The following is a 21733-nucleotide window of genomic DNA, read 5'->3' as shown; positions in this document are numbered from 1 at the left end:
ATTTACAAAGACGTAAGCTTATAGATACAGAAATGTCCACTTCTGGATGTTTTCGAGAGCCAAACACAAGCATTTTTCACACAACACGCACTAAGATACTGGCGCTGTAACTTCAGGTCCACCTTTCCTGTGATCTCTCAAGTACAAATTTCTGAGGTCAGCTCGGACTCAAGTCCATAACGAATGACTCCCGTCAGTGTCTTTGCATATAAAGTCTGTAGAAAAGACAGGCCCTTTGTCAAACACTCAGAACAAGCCAAAACTGAGAGACTGGATGGTGAGCGCATATTCAGATTCCCAGCAAATCAAGGCGAGAGAGGTATAATAAATTAGAATGACTGAGGTCTGCGGGCAATGGAAATCTAGGGCCCATGTCAGTCTAAAATAAGTCCCCACATATCACAGAGTAGCAACACCAACAAGGCTAAGTCAAAGGCATTTTGGTTTTAAGAACAGGTCAATATATTTACAGCTATTTATTGTGGAATCCTGAAACAGGGGCTTCGACATTTCATTATCAAAACACAATGTATAAAACAGCCACCATCAAATGCATTGTTTTCTCGCTTTGTAACAGTTTTACCATTTCATGATAATTCACTGTGAAGAACTTTTTTTTTTTTCAGTTTCAAATTTGCATTTCCTTATAAGGTCAATGGCAGATCTGCATCATTTATTTTTTGTGATTGTACAAACCCAACTCAGCATTAAATGGATACAAAACTAATCAAATGCTTCTGCTTTGCACAGTCATGCATTAAGAAACGTTTCTTTATAAACACTTCACACATATTTTACAGTTGATGTCCAAAGAAAAATACCATAACACTTTACAATAACTATGCTTTAATTATCCTTAATAAAGCATGAACAAAAGCTTAATTCATAATGAAGTAGTTGTTTATTAAGAATGAGGCTGGCTTAATAAGTACTTAATTAATACCCTAACTCCTAGTCACTAAGCCTGAATCATTTGTTGTAAACTATTTGCCCATTATAAATTAAGTCTTTTTTCATTATACATTAGGTATAGTTATTATAACCACAAGTAAGTGGCTATATACCATTTTAATAATTTAAGTGTGGTATGGCATCAGTTAGAAAAATGTGCAAAATGATCTTTTCCAACAACACAATAACTGCAAAATCAAATAATAACAATAAATTAATGTACTTACATTACATTTTAACCTAATAAAATGATCATACTTGCAGTGTATTTCCTGTATTGAGGAACCAACAAAGCAGAGGATTTGAGGCCTGCATTAACAATATAAAAAACCTCACAGTGAGTTAATTTAACTTCAGTCAAACAAATGCCTTTAGAGTCAGGGTAATGCATAGTCGTGAATGAAAAAGGAAGGAGGATCATAAGGCAAACTAATAAAATAATGTGTTTTGTAAAATCGTTTCCTATTCCTACTCATCTCATGCTCTAAACCAAACTAGAACAAGCTCAGGATTGGTCTTTAAATTGTAAACTTAAGTGAGCACAGTTTAAAGTGGTCTGTATAAGCACGATATTGATACTTTGCAGCTGATGCCATCAACATTCCCTGGGGGTGTGAAGCTAACTGAAAGCACGAGACTGTTAAATGCTCTATTACTCAAGTTAGACTTTAATCTGAGCTTTATTTTAACACAATCTGACCTGAAAGAATGGACTTTGTTGGAACTACAACTGGTGAGATGATCTGTAAGCTTAAACAAGTCTCTCACACACAAAATTAATCACAAGCTGGCTAGCATTAGCCTAGCATTAATTAGCGTTAGCCCCACTAACCATATTGGACCATGAACACTCATATTGATCATAGGCTCCTGATAATGTGCTGCTTAAATCCATTTGTATTTTGTTCTTGAGTTTTAAGACAATCTTGGAAACTGCAAAGAAAGAAAAAAAAAAACCCAGCGTGATGTCAGTGCAAAGTATCTATCGAAGCGTACGGTTAAAACTGCCATTATGTTTTAGTAGTATTTTAAGCCATGTACTACCAGTATGCTACCGGTTAGCTTTCTGAAGGCTGTTTGCTTATCCTGAACTAAATGCCATTCAGATCTTCAGCATAGGTCCTATTTTCTCTGTGACACGTATCGCAAGGACAAACTGGATACAACCATGATTAAAGGCTGTCCGTTGAGCTACAAACCAGATGGGCAGTAAAGTGCTTTGGGAAGCTTGTGTGTTGCTACATATGCTGTTTGTTTTTTTTGTTTTTTTATGAGTGAAACCGTAAACTCTCTCAATGTTTAGTTTCTTCATGCAATTGTGAAGCTTGAAATGCGAAAGAAAATGGAAGAGCTATTTGATGCCTGAAGGACTATATAAAACATTGGCACAATATCATAAAAAACAGTGTAATGGGAATAAGATTCGTTTGTCAGCTATCGATCCAACCAGTTTCACAGTATTAAAAGTGCACTATTTACTGAACAGGCCACCGTCTTGTTGTGTTTCTTATAAAATCTGGCTTTTTTGTAGATCTCTAACCTACACTCAAGAGCAAACCTATGTTCCCACAGCTTTATGTTCCTACAGTCCTGTTTCCTCACTTTTAAAAGATATTTTACAAAGTAATTAAATAAACCCCACCCTCACCCAGATCCTAACCTTAGCCATAATCTCAAAAAAAAAAACATTATCGTACAAAAAGACCCAAAACTTAAAGTGTAACTAAACGATACATCCTTTTTTTTGCCACTAAACTGTGTATGTGTCTATTCTTCCTAAGTCTTTTTTGGGTAATTTTATTGAAAAGTACATTTGCAGCTTTGTGTTCAAAAACTGAGTGTGTGCTGCCTTCACTGACCACTGCAATTTCAAGTACTACATAGCATCACACAAGACTCCTGATTACAGCCAGGTCTTTGTAATCAGAAAGAGCTACAGGGGCAGAGTTTGAAGTAATACCTGTTAGACCAATCACACTGTTCCTCATATATCCAGGCCCAAACTGGACAGTACACTTTAGTCCTCCAGGTACTGCACAGTTTACCAGCTGTATTAGCAATGTGATTGTGTGAAGGTATTTAGTCCCACTCTAATCAAAATTCTATAAGAAGGTTCAGACTATTACTACAGCCATGGATCAAAGTGCCAACTATAACACAAAGTGCTTAAATGTCCATAAAATGTGGGAGCAAAGAACCCGTTTCAGACTTTTCTAACAAACATGGAGCTGTGGGAATATTGTGCTGTGGGAACATTGGTCCGACCCTTTTTGTGCCTTCTTGGTCACACCTGTGTCTCCACTCCGTTCAGTTTGGGCATGAGGATTCGAGGGGTCACTCCGGAGTTCAGGTCCCGCTCAAACTCCAGCAGCTGACCCATGAAGTTGAGATTGGGGGAGACCACTGGACGTCGGCTCCGTACGTATTTGTAGGCATCGGTCATAGTCATGAGGGTGTGCTTCATAAGGTAAGCAATGACCACTGTGGCAGAACGGGACACGCCCGCCTGACAGTGCACCAGGACCCCCTGCCCACTCTGATATGCCTCCTCTGGGGACAGACAAAATAGATTATGGTCACATTTTATATAGCGTTTTCCACCTTCAAGGCCCTCAAAGCACTTTACATCAAGGAACCACTCACCCATTCACACACATTCATCCACCAGTTTTGATGGACACCACCGACCTTTGGATCAGTGGACCAACACTGAGCTACTGTTGCCCATTATATTGAAGTTACAGCACATGAAGATAGTACTATTACTGTGAATTGATTGGACAGTGGTTCTTAAACTTTCCACACCAAGTACCACCTAACACAATAACTAGCTTTTTGCATACCAGAAGATCTAAACAAGATTGGTAACACCGACTCACCAATGAACTCAAAGACCTCCTCGAAGTACTGGCGAAGGTTCTGCTTGCTGTTGTCAGTAGCGGGCAGCCTCTTGTAGCGCAGACCGGCCTTCTGGTGATAGAGGGGCAGGTGAGTGGTGACATTTACTACGAAGCCGATGTTAAGACGCAGCAGCAGATCCAAATCCTGGGCATCTCTTTCGTTCCCAAGATAAAGGAAAGGCAGGATGGGACTAATGACAGCATTCTCTGCATCTGGAGTCATCACGCTCTCATCGGACAGGGATGCTGGCAGCGAGGAGGAGAGGGGCAGGGTGAGGTGCCCTGAAAGATACAACAAGTGTAATATCAATTTACAGTATGGCTAGGTGGGACCAGGATCACAGTCATATCATTAACTACAATCGGAGTGATTATAGAAAAGTTGGAAAAAATCATGTTGTATTGAGTATTTGATCTCTCATTTAATGAAGCGTTTAGACATTGATCAGTTATGTGACATTCTAGCCTGGGATCCTATTCAATGAGAAGCAGCTATTGCTGGGTTTCAGATGACATCACAACATTATATAGGCCATTATTATTTAATACTAGCTAATAGCTAAAATTAATATTGTTCAATTGCTGATTTTGTTGTAATATAGCATGGTCTTGGGTGTAGTCATTAAATCTGTTTCCATATTTGGGAATTTACTTTTCCAACATTTCATAAATAAAGTAAAATGTAATCAATAGGACAAACTGTCTCTTGCACCCATCTGGGAGTATAACAGCATCACATTATGGAATCTGAAAACCACCAAAAAAAACACACGCACGCACGCATGCACGCACACACACACACACACATATATATGCATGTTCTTGTTTGTTGTAAATCTCTTTTTTGTCATTAAACTATTTTGTGGTCTAATCTGTGGGTAATCATCTCCTTCCATAGAAAAAGTCTATGTGAGAGATACTCCCATTGGTGGCTGCATCAGTATCAACAGTGAATCAATCGGCTCCAAAAATAGCCAAACCCATGACAGTAATGCATTTGCTTTAGACAAATGCACAGCCTAAAGCAGTGCCCTAAACACACTGTGTATATGTATCAAACCAAGCAGTTTGAAAGTTGGTACTAAACATTCTGATTTGATCCAAATACTGCAAAAATGGAATATGATCTAACTCAATATAGGGCTAAATCTTGTTATATTGTTATATATATATTATACATATGTACATTGAAAATACTTAATAATACAATTCGTTATTTAATATTTAAAATCTGTAGTATAGCTGTTATTATCTATATTTTATATGTAAATCCAGGGGGGAACTTAATACATATTTGTTTGATTGGTGTGCAAATTATTATTAGGGAGGCCTATGTGATGTTTTATTTAAAAGGAAGCTTGCCAAACAACACTGGCAAATTTGGAAATTGCTGTTTTAATGTATTTCTGACTTTTTAAAACTTATATTATCTGTCCATGGAGATTTTCAGTTGACAATTTATGGCCTTAAAATTATAATGAATTTGTTAAAACCAATGAATGAATAACTCATGCTTACTTCTGCCGTTCTCTTCGTCTTGCCCTCTGTTGAAAGAGTTCAAGGCCAGGTGCAATGACTGTGCAGAGGGGAGAGAGTGGCCCCCATCTCGAGGCCTTGGTTTGGGTTTGATGAGGGTGCTGGGTGCAGAGGGTGGGGGCGAGAAAGACACAGGTGACGGGGGAGAGTTAGGGCGAGGAGGAGATCGAGGATATGCTGTGTCTTGGTCATTTTCGAGATGCTCCCTGAGTCCTGTATCTTCCTTAGTAATCAGTCTATTCAGTGAGTTGTGACCATCATTATACCCCAATCTGTAACTTTTGAAATCAAAAGTGGTGGACATTTTTCCTTGTTGAAACCTGCGTCTCCCTGCATAATCTGTACCGTAATCTGGTAGGTTCTGACAGTCCAAAAGCAAGCTTGTTCCATTGGTGATATTTTGAGTTTGATTTGGACAGGTGTTTCCCATTCCTATGCTGGGACGGAGATTTTGTGATTTTGAATGTGCCATCTTTTTGGCCAGTTCTTCGGGCCAGATATTGCGGACATTGTAGTCATCATCATCATACATTCCCATAGACTGAGCTCCTCCAATCGCTCTTGCTGCTGGGGGTTTGGCCCTACGAGGATTGTAAGTTACAACTATTGGATCACTGCTGCAATAACTGCACGTGGAGCTGCCTGTTTGGGAAGTTTTGGGATTGCAACCTGTTACGCAGCTTTGCAGCACTCGGATCGGACCAGAAGATGACAGTGGGTTACAAGGCAAGCACCCTCCAACCAGTCTTTTCCGAAGTATAGCAGGACTTTCATAGGTGCTTGCTTCTCCAGAACAAGACGCACAAGGTTTAAACATTTTTCCTCGACAATCTGACACAGTGCTATTAGAAGAAGAGGTGTTGGAAGTTGAAGCAGTGGATAAACAGCCAGCTAAATGTTTCATATCTTTGCTTCCTCTTTTGACAGCGGCAGCATTATGAACACAGGAAAACGAGGTAGACGTGCTCCCTCCTCCTCCGTGACAACTCGACGATCGGCCTTTACACCCTCTGCATCTTAGCAACCGCCAGCAACCGCAGCTAAACGGATGGGTGCAGTCGATGGTGCAGGTATGGTCCGGACTTGGGAAGGTGCCATTGTGCGAGGAGCAGGGGGACAGGGGTAACCCATGGAGAATGTGTGGGCGGGGGTCTCTAGGTCGGGATGGGCGAGGTTGGCTGAGTTGTTGAAATGGGTTCGGAGCAGGGGGAGGAGGGGGAGGTTGGGAGGGAGGAGAAGGGGTGAAATTTGAGTTTAGGATTGAAGCATGGGGCACGGGGACGGAGCTGTGCTGGTAAGGTAGACTGTGAGTGTTATGGCTTTGATGGACCGTTCCCAGTTTGGAGCTTTTCTTGTGTCCCAAAGAAGAATACTCCTGATTGTTTCGGAGCTGGTAGCTGCTGCTTTCCTTTTCACCCCTGAATTTTGTCTGGGATTGCGCTGGGACAAACTGCAGACCCCCTCCAGGAGATAAACTCAATTGTCTTTGGTGACTTCTCTGTGATCTTTCAGATCCATCTGATCTCCCTGTTGCTACCTGTGACTTCCTGTTACATTGTTCTTGATCAGCTTGTGACAAGACGCATTTCCCTCTGCTACCTTTGGCACTACCCCGTAATGAGTTACTATGCCCCGCCCCTCTCCCCCCTTTGTCTACTGTCACTCTGATGTCAATAGTATGCGTGTGGGATGGTAGAGTGACTGTGCCGTTGCTATGACAGTGGCTAGGGGTGTGTCTGACCCCCGCCGGCACCACAGACTGGTTCCCCGGGAATTTCTGCACTCGGGATCCTCTCCGCTTGCATTCCAAACTGAGAGACTTGCAGGCTGAGGAGTAGAAGCTGGACTGGGGTGGATGGAACTGAGAAGAATGTGAGATCTGTCCGTTAGCAGAGGCGGAGATGTGCGAGGAGTGCTGCTGGACGGTTTGTGGGGATGATTCACACAGGGCCAAGGTCTTAGGGCGCTGGATGACCACTATGCGCTCGTCCAGGGGCAGCGGAGGCATCTGGACCGGTGGGAGGCTGTTTGATAAAGAGAGGGAGAGAGAAAAGACTGTGTAAGAGTGTTGGATGTTTACTGATGATGCACTTTATATTTCATTTGGTCATTGGAAAATGTTGTTGGTTATGTTATCTTTGGAATATTCTTCTATTGATTAGGCCTGTCACGATAACAAGATCTGAAGTAATTTTGTTTAAGGATGCACCGATCAGATACTGGTATCTGATATTGGCGCATATACTGAGAACTTTGCTGGATCAAATATCAGCTTCTAAATTTCGATTCAGTCAGTATCCTAGTTTGACATATACAGTCATGTAATAAGACTATTTACTGGTGGTAGCTCATCCAGAAAGTCTAATGTTTGAACTTTTGTTTATACAAAGTAAAGTTCCTGCATTGGTATTAGCTCAACAGGAATTGGCAGATCCATAAAGCTATAGTATTCTGCTATCCATAAATACTAGCATATTGGTAAGTTGATAAGTTGATATAGGAATTTTTGTGACAGGAGTAGTATTGATCAAACTTTTTTATTCACAAACAAATGAAATATACAGTAACAACAGTTTAGGATACTGGGAATTGTGGTATCAACTGTTGGTTTAAGTCAAAATGAAAGTATTATAAAAGTATTTTGACTTATAGTTCACATAGCCATCATTACAGAAGCCAACTTGTTGCATATTGTTGTATATAAAGGTGCACTATGTAACTTTTCTGGTGGGGGTGACACCTGCTTTTCTCCATGGAGATCTTACTGATTTTCCTGGAGTGCTCCACAATATGGCATTAGACTTGCATCAATTCTCACTACAGATCTGACCCGTAAATTTTCCTGGTGGTGTCACCTATTGGAGATAGATATGTTTACTGCCATACTTTGTGTTGAACAGTCAAAAGAAATAGATGGCGAACTCTCCCCCCAAAAGTTGCATACTGCACCTTTAAGTCAGTAATATACAACAAACAAAACGCTAATTTTGTATTCCTTTCAGTTTGGCAAAATATGAAAGGAAAATAGGTAACATCTATAGAGGTCCATATGTAGCTCTGACTGGATAATACACCATTTAAAGCCCCCAATTAAATCCATTCATTACATGTACCTCATAGCCTGTTACCTGCTTATGTCAAGGCCCAGATCTCATTCATGTTCATATGTGGTGAGGGTTTATAAAGTTCAAGCTTGCATAGTCAAAATTGTGTAAATATTTGCAAAATCCTTGCTAATCCTAATGAGAGTGCAGCCTCTTAAGACCTCATTCATTAAAACTGACAACTACTCTGTCTGTTCGGATACATCACACTAGAAAAGACACATTCAATCAACTAAAATAAAGTTGTAAACAAATATCAAGTATGACATGTCCATTACAGCTAGCATAATGGGATTTTTGCCACAATTTCTTGCCTAAATCAGGCTATCAAAATAAAAATGTCTATGCTGTCTCTAATGTATCCTCAAATATCTGTCTCCTTCAGGCCAATGTGAAATAAGCAATGGTCCAGGCCTTGATATAAGTAATGTCGCCACATACAAAACAATGCAACACAACCAGGAAGTAGCAACATCGCAGTGACTTTACAAACACTGACCACGTTATAGATAAGAACAGTGATAAAATACATATAAAGCATTGTGTGACATTTACACATTTGTAGAAATCTAATCATTTAATGATTAAAATATGTTGTACAGCCATTTTTTCTCAATATAAATCAAAAAGAAAAATGATTACATATGTGCTTAAATAGAATGCTATCATTATTGGGGTTCATTTGGGGTGAAACGACGGCCACTGCAAGTTTGTAAATGACAATTTAAAGGTATTTCTGACTTTCTTCGGTAATAAAATATATACAACAAATTTTGTCACATTTACACTATGCAGTGGGCTAATTTGTATTATTGATATGATTTCAAACAATTTGTAACAAAGAAAAATGGCAGTCATTAACAGAACATCCACCCCTCAAAATATAATTAATCGACCGGGCGCTGGAGTTGTTTTGTTGATTAAGTGCTTTAATTTGTGCTTGAGCTGCACCGGAATGCTTTGGCAAAGGACAGCCTTGGAATTGGCAACAAAATACAATCTCATTTGTGTTTGATATATTAAAACCCAAATATTAATGACTTTACCAAAAGTTTAATGTTTTTTTAGTAATCTCTTGAGTAAAAAGACATTCTGGTCCCACTATATAATAATTACACAATACTACTAATACTACCACAATAGCCAGACCTTAAATAGCCTCAATAAAGCCTGAGTAAAGACTTCATTTGTTAAACAGGATGATCAGACATAGTAACTACTTCATTAAAGGGTCAGGAGTTAAGGTTAGGGATATAGATTAAATAGTTAGTTACTAAGCTTGAATCATTCTTAATAAACAATTAGTTCATTATGAATTAAGTCTGTTGTTCATGCTTTATTAAGTCTAAATTAAAGAGTAATTATTATTAAAGTGTGACCAAAATGTCATGCATAGACTGTATGCTATAGAACATCTATTTCATATAAATCTAGGATTTTTTAAAGGGATACCATTTCAATGCAGAACTGAAGATAACTCCGAAAAAAAAGAAAGAAAAAAGAATATGGAAAGTTGGTAGAGGAATAATTCCCAAATTGCCATTTTTTATATATATATATATACAGTGTGCATACAGTTCTTTATTTCCTATATTGTGTTTCACATAGATGCACCACACATCACCACTGGGTCAGGATCGTTAGTGAAGACAACAGAAGCTCACACAAACAAAGTGGTTAAGGAGATATTAACAGGGCACAAATCTCAACATGTAAATCACAGTGCACTGGGAGAGGGAAACATATCAAAATCATTTGGGAAGAGCTATTTATCCCAGCGGAGCACCCATACCGACCCATGGAAGAGGTTCCTGCGTGGCCATGCTTAAGTCCACGGCACAGTGCAGTCTGCTGTGGGTTTCCTCCTTTCTTTTTCTCCGTTCTCACGATGGCCTGTGGTGGAGGGGGTGGGGGTAACATTGACCCAGATTTATCATGGTGGAAGTCACTATCGCTCTGATCACTTATCCCACACACACTCTGTAAACAGCCTTTCAGTCAACCAGGGCTTCAGCTGCCAGGAGCAACAAAACAGGGAAAGAACTACAAAGATGGAAAAGAGATGTTTAAAGGGTATTTATACAACCTACCACATTTAACATGGACGTTTAAGATTGGTCATGGCCAGATGGGGTCAGTTTCATAGAGATTAGGTATTTCAGATAAAACTAATATGTCAGTATGTGGCACATACTGTTGAGGTGTAAAGGAAATATAAATACTGTGTACTGCTAAAAAATATTCACCTTAATTTTAATTATAGTGGAATACAATTTAGTGCACAGACTACACGAGGTTATACTCAAAACGCCTGTACAATGGGGAGCCCTTGAGCACAATGGTTTAACTAGAGCTGGTTGATAAGGAATGAAAAATGAATGGTGAGCTCATCACTGTGACGATCTGCTATTTTGGTAAAATTGTCATATCATGATTCACAAATTTCTCCTAAATATATATCTACGCTCAAACATAGACACTTTTCCCCATCCACTCGTCCTGTTAATCAGCCTCAGCAATTCTCTGAGTGAATGACATTTGGAGTCACCACAGTACAATGAAGCGTGAACTTTTAGAAGAAGCAGGCGACTTTAGTTAGCTCTACAAGACGATACTAAGATAGATTACTAAGTTTAATCATGCCGAAATAAAAATTGTGATGGCCTCAAGAAAATCGTAATATGAATAGTTTGACCAGGCCCATCGACAAGAATTTGGGGGCCCAGGGGAAGAAGCCTCACATGGGCCCCCCTCTAATATAAATGAATAGGAAGAGGGTCCAATTCTAGGGCCCTCAAACCCTGGGACATGGGACAACAGACCCCTTTGTTTCCCCAAGTCTACTGAGCTGATTTCAGAGACTTCCAGACTGCAATGACAACAGAAAATAAACAACAGAAAAATTGGTTTTACTGCAGAAACACAGTTAATAGGCTCTACTCTGATCAAAATAAAAATCTGAAATATAGCAGTGTCAGAAGATTCATGAATTATTCAACAAAAAAGGTGTAAAGAAAAACAGGGTAAACCAAGCACACTCTCTCCTCTTAAAACGCAGACAAGGTGCATGATAATTGTGTAGCAGATACATCCTAATAACTGACTGCGTTTTGCTTTTAGTGGAATAAACATTGCCATGGATCCCATCTCAAATGTGACTGATGCTAATATGTATGCACATGCGTTGATGTTTAAGGTAGAAGTTAATCCCTGGGACGGCTTCATCTGTTGGTTAGAGATTCTCAGCATTTTAAAGTGAGAGAAAACAGTGAAAAGAAAGAGAAGAAAGGAAAAGAAAAAGAGATTGGTGAATGGCAGTGAGTGTCAGTGAGAGCTGAGCCTACAGGGAGATCATGACGACAGCCCCACGGCACGGAGCAGAAAACAGTTTAACATCCACAGGAGTCACAAGGACAAAACAGCACAAACTGGAGCTGCATCATGAGGCTAATGTTTCACTGCTGATACAAACCACAACACAATGTGAATTTTAAAGTCTATTGTCCATTTAAAGGTGTGTTTTAAATGCCACCTGCTGCCACTGCCACCTGCTTGTCTCCATGGAGATGTTATTGGTTTGCCTCGAATGTATGACAATAAACATATCCATCCAGCAGTGTTTCTATTGTTCAAAAAAACAATAATTCCTTCAGTGAATATAGGCTCTCTCCACAGATCTGTTTTCTAATTTAACGTAGTGCTGTAACCTGCTTGTCTCCCTTGTGATAGATAGGTTTAATCTATACTGTGTGGAACATTCACAACAAAGCAATAACATTTCCATGAACACAAGCAGATGTCAAACCTTCCACTTGAGTCAGAACCAGTCCAGTGTAGGGGTTCACAGGCCAGTCTAAAGTATTGTTGTCAAAAAAATACTAAAACAATAATACAAGCTTAACACTCATAATAGGTACTGATATTAAAAGAAATCACAAATTTAACTTAAAACAATATTAGTGGGTGAATTGGCTTTTGGGGAAAAAACAACAAAATCCAGCTGACCTAATAATATTGTTTGAGTGTTTTCATGAGTAAAAAATGAACTTGTAAAGAATAAAACTCCACCTTATTTGAAAAGTCAGAACTACTAAAAGACCACATCATGATATGAAATAAATGGCTCTTATTTTGGTTTATTTAAAAGGTAATTTTAATTACCAATGTAGTATTGAAATCAATATGTAGTATCAGTATCACTATCAGTATCAAAATCAAGGTAGATTTTTTTGTATAGTGACAACACTAGTCTAAAGCCTGGATAGGAGGAAGGGCATCTGACATAAGCCACATCACTGCGCACTCGGGTTAGTGTGAGGCTTAGGGGGTAGAGGTTAGGGATTAAAGTAGGAAAGAAACAGCTACATATATAAAAAAAAAAAAAATCAGCTATTGAGAAAGTGTAACTATTTAGCGATAATCTATTTAAGCAAAATCTCATTAAAAAAACTTGCTGACAGTTTAAAAGATTCAGAAACACCATGTGCTAGTTTAGTATGAGAAGATGACAGAGCAAGATTTCGGAGCTGGGCTAAATTACAAATCATATTAAAATAATTGAATCAGGTCTAACTCATATACAGTAGTAGCTGTGGCAGAGGTAGAGACTGCAGTGTTTTGGGGGGAAAGCAGCAGAGTGGGTGGGCGTTTAAAGGGAGAGACAGATGGAGTCTCTGCCGGGGAAGATTGATGGAGAACCCCGCGTTGAGTCGTCCCTCCCTGGGTTTATGCTGCTCCTTCATCAAAAGCACCTGATAGGCAAACAACCACCCACACAGCCTAAGACAACAGGGGAAAGAACAGCACATGGGCACACAAATCGTTCAATTACAGCATTACAACAGAAAGTGCATGTCTTCTCGGCTTGAAAACAAATGGATTTATACCACAGTTAACACAGACTGTGGTGGATGCTGGGGAATTAGTCATTGGAGTCAAACAGAGTACAGAGCAATCAAAACAAAATTGCAATTGTAATAGATACAATTTGCAAATCGCAAAGACTGCAGTTTTTGAAGTACCATAATTTCCTCTACCAACAACAAAATTAGTGATCGACCAATATGTTTTTTTCATGGCTGTTGATACAGAATCTAGAGAAACTGATGGCCGAGAACCTCTGCAAATATTTTTAAGATCGATTTTGATCATGTTCCCCAGAACATGTAATTAAAACTTACTACAAAGTTAACCACAACCTTTTTTACCCTTACAAGAGCTATACAGTCATGTTCTGTACAATTATCTCTTTGCAATAAAGTGTGCAAATAAAGTGTGTACTCTTTAGTCAGCAAAACAAGAACAAAATATGTTGGAGATTTAAGGCAGATAGCTCAGAGACTAAAAAGTGCAAATATCGCCCTCATATATCTCAGTCAACCAACAGATATCTTTGTTAATGTAGTCATACATAATTGGTATAGTCCTCCAGCACTCCTGAACATACTACATAGAATCAGAAGGTGCCATACTGTGGAACACCCTAGACACAAGTAGGTGACAGTCTATACCAGCAGAAAGCTTACACAGTGCACCTTTAAAGGTAAAAATGACAAGCTCATTTTCACTCCCTCAACTGAAAGTTCTCTTCATTTTTACCACATTTTTATCCCTGTACACTTTCTAACTTATATTATTAAACCTTAATTCACGTGTATGCCATTGTATGCTTGTCTGCCTATGTGACAGATAGAGGAGTTTTGCTGCTGAAGCGACTGAAAATCAATGAGCAGATTTTTGCAGTGAAAAGTGGTGTCACCGTGTATCAAGTGTAAAATAATGCCATGAGTGATTTCCACTGTGAGCCCAGAGACTGAGGACTCACTCACTGACAGAGCTGCAGCCATTACAGTCAGTGCACTATTTTTTACTGCAAGTCAATGGGAATGACCTCATCCTTCAACCACGAGAAGCTATCGACAAGCTAATGTTGACATGAAACTAAAATCTCAATGTTCATTTATGTAAAAAGGCAGATTAAACAGTCCAAACACCAGCTATTTCCAGGTTTCTCCCCTCTGTTATACATATAAATCATTATAATCCTGATAAAATAACTAATAGAAATAATTTAATAATTTCTCTTGTGAATCAATAAAGTTTGTCTAAGTCTAAATAATTAAAAAATCCGTTTGGCTAAGACATTAACCAATGAATCAACTAAACAGCCCTAGTGATTTTGTGCTATTGAAAAAATTTATAGGATACAAATGAGTAGTTTCTATACCAGTGTTAACATCAGTTAGTATGTGGAATTTATTTTTATTTGACAACTCTACACCAAGCCAGTATGATCTGATTTATAATTATTTGCCTGATTAAAAGCCATTTGATCTTTGAATTAACCTTTTTAATGCTGTGTTTTTGTTGGGAGTCAGACACTTAGATGATCAAAGATTATCTCATGAATGGCTTTCTGCTGCTTGCACAGATGGTAACAAATGTCTTATCAGAGGAGGAGCCAATTCAGAATCAGCTCTCTGGATCTCCACTCGGATTTGGCATCGCGCGTTAACAAGGCAGATAAAAGCGCAACTGAGACAGACACAATGCATTTGGCTCAGGTCCCAAAGATATAGAAAGCTGGTATCTGACTCCTGCTGGCTTTTGCCAGTGAGTGACAGTCAAAGCATGCTGAGTAGAGCTGCAAGATTAATCACAATCAAATCAAAATCACAATTTGAATGGAAAAGCAAAGGCTGCAATTTCTTTATATGATATATTATATTTTAAAATGTTGTTTCCTCAACACAAACATACCTGGAGTTGTTTTTAGTTTAGCACAAAGCCTGCATATTTAAGATAAGTTCTTCTCTCAAACAGAAAACACTCCTTGGGAAGTCATGTTGTACTACAGGAAGTGCTCCACTGTGTTTTTAAACTCCATGCACCTTCACAATAATTGTTTGGATGATTTCAACCCTAGAATTGCCCATCTCTACTGAACAAAACGCAACATGTGAATGAAACAAAATAAAACTCCAGGTAAGTTTTTGATGAGTTAACAGAATTATAACATGGCTTAAAGCTCTCAAGAGTCAATTTTGTGTAATATAGTGCTAACACTGTAGTCTGAATCTCTACAAACATGTGATCTGGATGTGTTTAAAATGTGAATTTTGAACAGAATCCTATAATTAAAACATAACACATAACTCTAATCTCAATTGCAGCGCCTGAAAAAGCACAACTACATATTTTTCCCAAATGGTTCAGACTTAATGCAGAGTTGCACTATGGAGAAGATGTTAATTGCTGCTGTAGTAAAAGAGGATTGGAGGTTGAACATGATGTGCCCGCAGTCTGTTGTTATGAATGGTAATGAGTCCAGAATGGCCCTGTATAGGTGGCCGCGTGCCAACTGAGAGTGGCTTTAAATGGGATTGTTAACCCTGAAAGGTTGTAACCCAAGGCCGTTTTATGACCAACTACAGCCAACTGGACAGATGTTTATGTGTGTTAGGAGTATGATATGAGGGGATTGGCTGGATAATAATAAATAAATGATGACAGATAAAGTATTTCGAAAACAGTCAACAAGTTATGATGACAGTTATGGACAGTGTCTGACACATACAGTTAAGTTTAGTAGTTTAGAGTCCACACAATGAGAGATAGAGTTTTAGTGTTAATCTTACTTTTCCCCCTCCAAAAATACACATTTATACATGTGTTTAAAATGTATAAGCAGATTTTTTTTTTTTTTTTTTTTTTTAACATGTTTTTACTTTGGTATCATCTGTGGAATAACATATTCCTTATTTCTTGTTCAGTGTAGCAAGTATTATCAGTGTTTTCCATTCATACAGGAGACTGTGGTGGCACCCTATAGTCTAAAATTGTCCCCCATAGATTAAAATAAACTGGATTATATATTGCTGTAACAAAATTAGACTTTGTTGCTCATTATATTATGACACACTTATAAAAATAGACTACACTAGTACACACAAAATGACTGCTTCAAGATTAAATATTGGCATGAGGTGACATTTATACTCTACAAATTAAATGCAATGATAAAATCTAATTAAAAATAAATTAATTTGTGCCACTATAGCCTTGATCAAATCTATGGGAAACACTGATTAATAATAATAATAATGGTTTAGATAACTGGAACTTAAGAACTTACTACAATCTGAAATTTACTCTAGAAATAGGCATAGTCAAGTTAAGTATAGCATTTCATGACATAATTTGCTACATATTTAACATTTGTATTGTCATCACAGTGAATAGGAAACAATAAGGCTTTTACAGTCATTGAGGTCATAGTCAGTCACTGTGAGACTTGTAATGGCAAAACACTCACAGACGACAATAGACAAAGCCTTACATTGAATGAGGTGGATGTGACTAAACTAAAATGACTCAATATACCATTACCCATGACTTCATCCACACATGTTACCAGTAAGCCCTTAATGTACTTCAAAATCTACCTAAGCAAGCACAAATCTTCATTAAAATTGTCTTATTAGTGATATTTCATTAAGTGTCAGCAGTATGCCATATTTCCTTTTGTTCTCCATACTCTGCACTGTTTTTGCAATCTCATCAAAGTACACACAGTACTACAGAGAGGCTACTGAGAGGAAGTCAAAATAATTACATCATCTAATCCTCAGTGTCCGCCATAGAGACTGATGGATGCAATGAAAGGGCCACTTAAAGAAGCAAGCACTCTGACAAATCTTTATCCTTACATACACGCAGTGTGAAAGTGAAAAAGGGCACATGACCGGTTCTCATGTTTTTATAATTATTACTTGGTTTGACCTGAGGCAAATATTGTTCATAGTTTCACATCAGTTAAGTGGCAGTAAGTGGCAAATAGTTGAAAAGAAAAGTACAAATATATTGTAAAAAATACTGCTAATTACCTCTGAAATATCCAAAATGTAATGACAATTTACAGGCAAGGTGTTATCATTTATTTTGATCAGTATAATCATACAAATAGGAAGTGTTCATGGGGGCACTTCCAGCTCTATCAACTCTGTTTCCAATTGACTTTACAATAAAAAAGTGTCACCCCTCTCTCTATAACTGCTGCAGTGAGCCTTGTCATTTTGGTATTAAAATGTTTGTATTAACCCGCTGTTCATGATCATGATAAATGATAAATTCCTATTCCTAATATGGAACATTGCCTTAAATATTGCCAGCTTCGGTGAGCTTCATTTGACTGAACACTATTGGTGACGTCACACTCCCTTAGTCCACTTCTTTATACAGTCTATGGTTATTACCTGCGTCATATCTGCTGCCCATGTTCAACCAGGAAGTAAATTTTTTGTCAGACCTGGTGTTTTAGTGAAATTAGTAGTCTAACCTCTCGTGCACTTCATGGAATCATATGAAAATGTGAATCATGTTATGACGAAGGGACAGCAATAAAGTATATTTTGTAATAGTCTTTTGAGACACAAATAGAAAAGCTAAGAATAGCCAGACAAAAGCTGTACTCGAGATCAAAGCTACCTTGATGAGACATCTTGTGGATTTAAGCTCACAGTGAGATAAGGATAACGTCAATATGATTTATATAAAAAACTTCAAAGTACCGTGTCTCTTCAAGGTTCATTGGATAAATATTCAGGAAACTAAAATGCTAAAGGCCATTCGACTAATAAACTAAAAAAATAAATAAAATCAACATCTGTTTTATTCTCGTTGGGAACAACAGACTTTCTTTTTGCTATGAGTAAACTTTCAATACACCACAAAATACTCAACAACCCACAGCAAACAGCTACTGCACAATATAATCCAAAGAAAAATTAAAGCAATAACACCAAGGTTCTGCATCTGACACAAATGTACTGTTTTTTAAATGAAAACATTACAATGAGGATTTTATTAATGATTTTCCATCTAAATTAGTCCTATTTTTTCCTTGATAGTTAGTAAATTCAGCCATGTACATTTAAGTTTTAATGTAACTGAAATTATTGTGTCAAAATGCACTGTAGATTATAAAATGACAATAATATCAATGTCACAGCAACTCATAGCCAAATCAAAATCACATCTTGCAGCTCTACGAATAACATCACTGAGTTAATGTAGTCATGGTGGAACAAGCAATTCAGAAGTTACATTTGATCCGGCAAAATCCAACTAACACCAATGAAACCGTATCAGAAATGACTACTGGTGTGATTAGAGCCTTCATCTGCAAAGCCTGTACAGATAATTTGCTAATTTAAAGTTACGGGCTAACACTGGGAGGCAAATGGGGCTTTCGTGTCCTGTTGACCTGCATATCTGATCTCACAGTGGCGAGTGCAGCAGCCAGAGGGAAGCCAACCAGAGCTGTCACAGTGTTATAGAGACAGACCTATAAAATGCACTGGATGGAAGAATACAATATATCACAATCACATTAAAAAAATACTATTTAAGTTCAGACATTATTAAAATATTAGAATGTCCTTGGCAAAGAGCAGATTATCCTGTTTTTTATAGAAATGGCTTGCTGTACATGTAGTAGAGCTTTACAACTATGTACTGAAATTCATGTGATTTTTATATTATCGGTACATTATCAGTTCATGTTTCAGAATTCTCCCTAATATAAATGTTCCTTGAGTTGTTTACAATGTGAACACTGAACAGAATCCTACATTTTAAGCTTATATCACAATACTTAAACTTATTACAAATATTGCTATCAAGATATAACCCAATTTTGTCTTTGATGTGACAGTAGGCAAAAAATAGGGACCAGTCATTTACGTAACATTGAAATGCAATCCGTACATTAGCTTTGAATGTGTTCTAATGAAGTCTTGGGTTGCTCTTTGCTAGCATAAAAAAACAAAAACTTCCAAAAAACATTTTCAGAATGGCCATATTGGACTAAATACAAGACGACTGACAATACTAAACTAATAGCAGTGTTCTAAAATAGTCTAAAATAAAATCTAAACTATATATTGTCATAAAATTTGACTTTGTTGCTTGTTGTATATCATAAACTTGTAAAAGAGACTATACTAGTAAAAAAATAACTGCTTAAAAATAGTAAGTAACAGAAAGTAAAATTTATACTCCACAAATTGATTGAAATTAAATGATTTAAATAAAAATGATTTGTGTCACCATACTTTTAACAAACTGTATGGGAAACACTGTAATAGGTAATGAACACAAATGACTGAATGCATAGAGAGCTGTAGTAACTAAAGAAAGGTGAGTAGCTTGCAGATGACGTTTGGGATATCTTAAGTGGCCTTGCGTGTTGATAACATCTCAGGACACTCCTCTCAATAGGTTTGTACACACACACACTCTGCAGAATCAATACATTTAGTGTCCACTGCATGAAGCTATCTCCATGAACAATGAGCCTGTCACACAAATAGCCAATCAACACAACATTAACTCCACAGGCCTTTGTTTCATATGAACCACCTCGTACTGCTCACGTGTATAAGTAGTCTACAAACATTTCACTCAGCATGTTGTGTCCATAACATACCTGAGAAGAAGCATGGCATCTATTAGACTTAACACATTTTATTGTCCTGGTTGTGCACCCACTAGATGGCGCTCTGTCTGCTCTCTGTATTTTAATGGCATCTTCTTCGTAAAGTCTTTGAACCTTTAGCACGGTAAGCACATTAAAGCTGACAGAGGCCACAGGGCCGAGGCAGGCCTAAACTCCACTGTCTCTCCCAGAACAATCAGCCCGCGTAGCTTTTATTAGCCTCAGTGTAGTTCAGATACTGCGGTTATTTGTGTGCCATAGACACAAAACAAAGCAGTTGTATTTGGCCTGTAACAGGGCACAGACTGGTTCTCAGAGTGAGTTGCACAGATTTAAAAAGATGCTGCAGATAAAATACACACAGAACAAACCAATAGGGCACTGCGCTGTTTGTGAGAGCGGTGCTGCTCTGGACACGGGCACGGGGCAGAGGCTGCAGGCCGGTCCAGCACAGACCACAGACCCGCACACTGAAGGCTAATCAGCGGCACTTACATCAGAGGCAGTCCAGCGGAGTGATCATGCTCTGTGCGCAGCGGCACCGGAGCTCCTCATGGCAGCACGAGCCGAGGTGATGCTGTGTCCAGATGTGACACGTAGTGCTGCTCCAGTCTCGAGCTCCCGTAACGAGCGCTGTGTGCTCTGCCTCAAACACACACCAATGTCATCTCTGCGCTCATCAGCTCCGCTGGCGTCACGTCTGAGCGCGTGTCACTCTGAGCTGCGCTGCGCGTGTGTGAGAGACAGAGGGGGGTGGGAGTGGGCCACGGAGGGGGGCGCTATTGTCTCCATCTGGATGACATCATCCCAGACCGATGACGAGCCCGCGCTGCACGTGCGTGCTGCCTGCGCAAGAAAAACACGGATGAAGTGGTAGAACCAGTGACCTATGAAAACACGCAGGTAGCCGATTAAGGGGAACAGCTCTAGACTAGAGCTCTGCGAGGCTAAATTATGCAGTTGACAAATTGACCTTGAATTATTCAAATTATCCATGGCACCAGATTTGTTGTGACTGAATGCTGAGTGTTTTTCTTGTGCCAACATCACAGCGATGCTCCAAGAAGTCAATTTAGCCTGAATATAAAAAAACAAAAACAAATCTCCTCCCACTGACTGCTCTGTCAACAAACATCCACAAAATGAAATTACAATTCTGCAAAGTAGTTTTATCTGGTGAACAAAAACACAAAGTGAATTTAAAACTCTGTGATGTATATGATTTATTATTATATTATAACAGTGAAAGAGTATCCATGAGTGTGTGTGAAATAAAATGCCTCTACTGTAACCAGTGGAGTCAGTGTTTGAGTTGTGTGCGATATTTGGAAAACTTAATTCATGACACGAAGATTGGCGTGGCTGTCATGCTGACCAGAAAATCTCTTCCTCTTTGTGTGAAATGATGAGTTGAAAGGCAGCCAACATTCTCAGACTAATTTTAGCTTTAAGATGATTTCTCTGTCAAGGCTGCTGAGAAAAGCACTAATCTGGGACCTTTTGCTGCCTGTACAGTAAATCATGTTATAATGCAATAAAGCTGAAAGTTTTGTTTCTGACGTCCTACAGACTCTGGACATGACCTTTCTGCCCTCTTTGTGTGCAACAACAACAACTGTGGTCTTTCACAACAGTCCATTCACATCAGTGTTTGTGAAGAAAGTAAATGTAATGTTTTGTATTCAACACGCACACTACAGAAACCACTTGAGATCTATAAACAATATCCACTGAACTGGAAGTAG

At 38.5% G+C, this 21733-nt stretch overlaps 1 protein-coding gene across 1 annotated transcript; it reads right to left on the bottom strand.

Annotated features, from left to right (window-relative positions):
* Nucleotides 1-957: 957 nt before the first annotated feature.
* On the bottom strand, nt 958-20622 carry si:dkey-175m17.7 (uncharacterized). Its single transcript, XM_055148479.1, has 4 exons — nt 20484-20622; nt 5370-7411; nt 3831-4133; nt 958-3501 (listed from the first exon to the last, which is right to left on the bottom strand). Exons 2-4 carry the CDS (start codon nt 7393-7395, stop codon nt 3236-3238), a joined length of 2595 nt encoding a protein of 864 aa, XP_055004454.1. The 5' UTR covers nt 7396-7411; nt 20484-20622; the 3' UTR covers nt 958-3235.
* Nucleotides 20623-21733: the final 1111 nt, after the last annotated feature.

The sequence above is a fragment of the Boleophthalmus pectinirostris genome, unplaced genomic scaffold (assembly GCF_026225935.1).
Source record: "Boleophthalmus pectinirostris isolate CB_2022bp ecotype Guang Dong unplaced genomic scaffold, ASM2622593v1 HiC_scaffold_12, whole genome shotgun sequence".
Lineage (NCBI taxonomy): Eukaryota > Metazoa > Chordata > Actinopteri > Gobiiformes > Gobiidae > Boleophthalmus > Boleophthalmus pectinirostris.
This window is presented reverse-complemented; position numbering and strand designations above follow the sequence as displayed.

What these genes read in the sequence shown, in the direction of transcription:
- si:dkey-175m17.7 (XM_055148479.1), bottom strand. Translation starts at nt 7,395, where the DNA reads ATGCCTCCGCTGCCCCTGGACGAGCGCATAGTGGTCATCCAGCGCCCT. An exon ending in AGACGAAGAGAACGGCAGAA is followed by an intron (nt 4,134 to 5,369) that starts GTAAGCATGAGT and finishes TGTATCTTTCAG; the next exon opens with GGCACCTCACCCTGCCCCTC. An exon ending in GGAGGTCTTTGAGTTCATTG is followed by an intron (nt 3,502 to 3,830) that starts GTGAGTCGGTGT and finishes GTCTGTCCCCAG; the next exon opens with AGGAGGCATATCAGAGTGGG.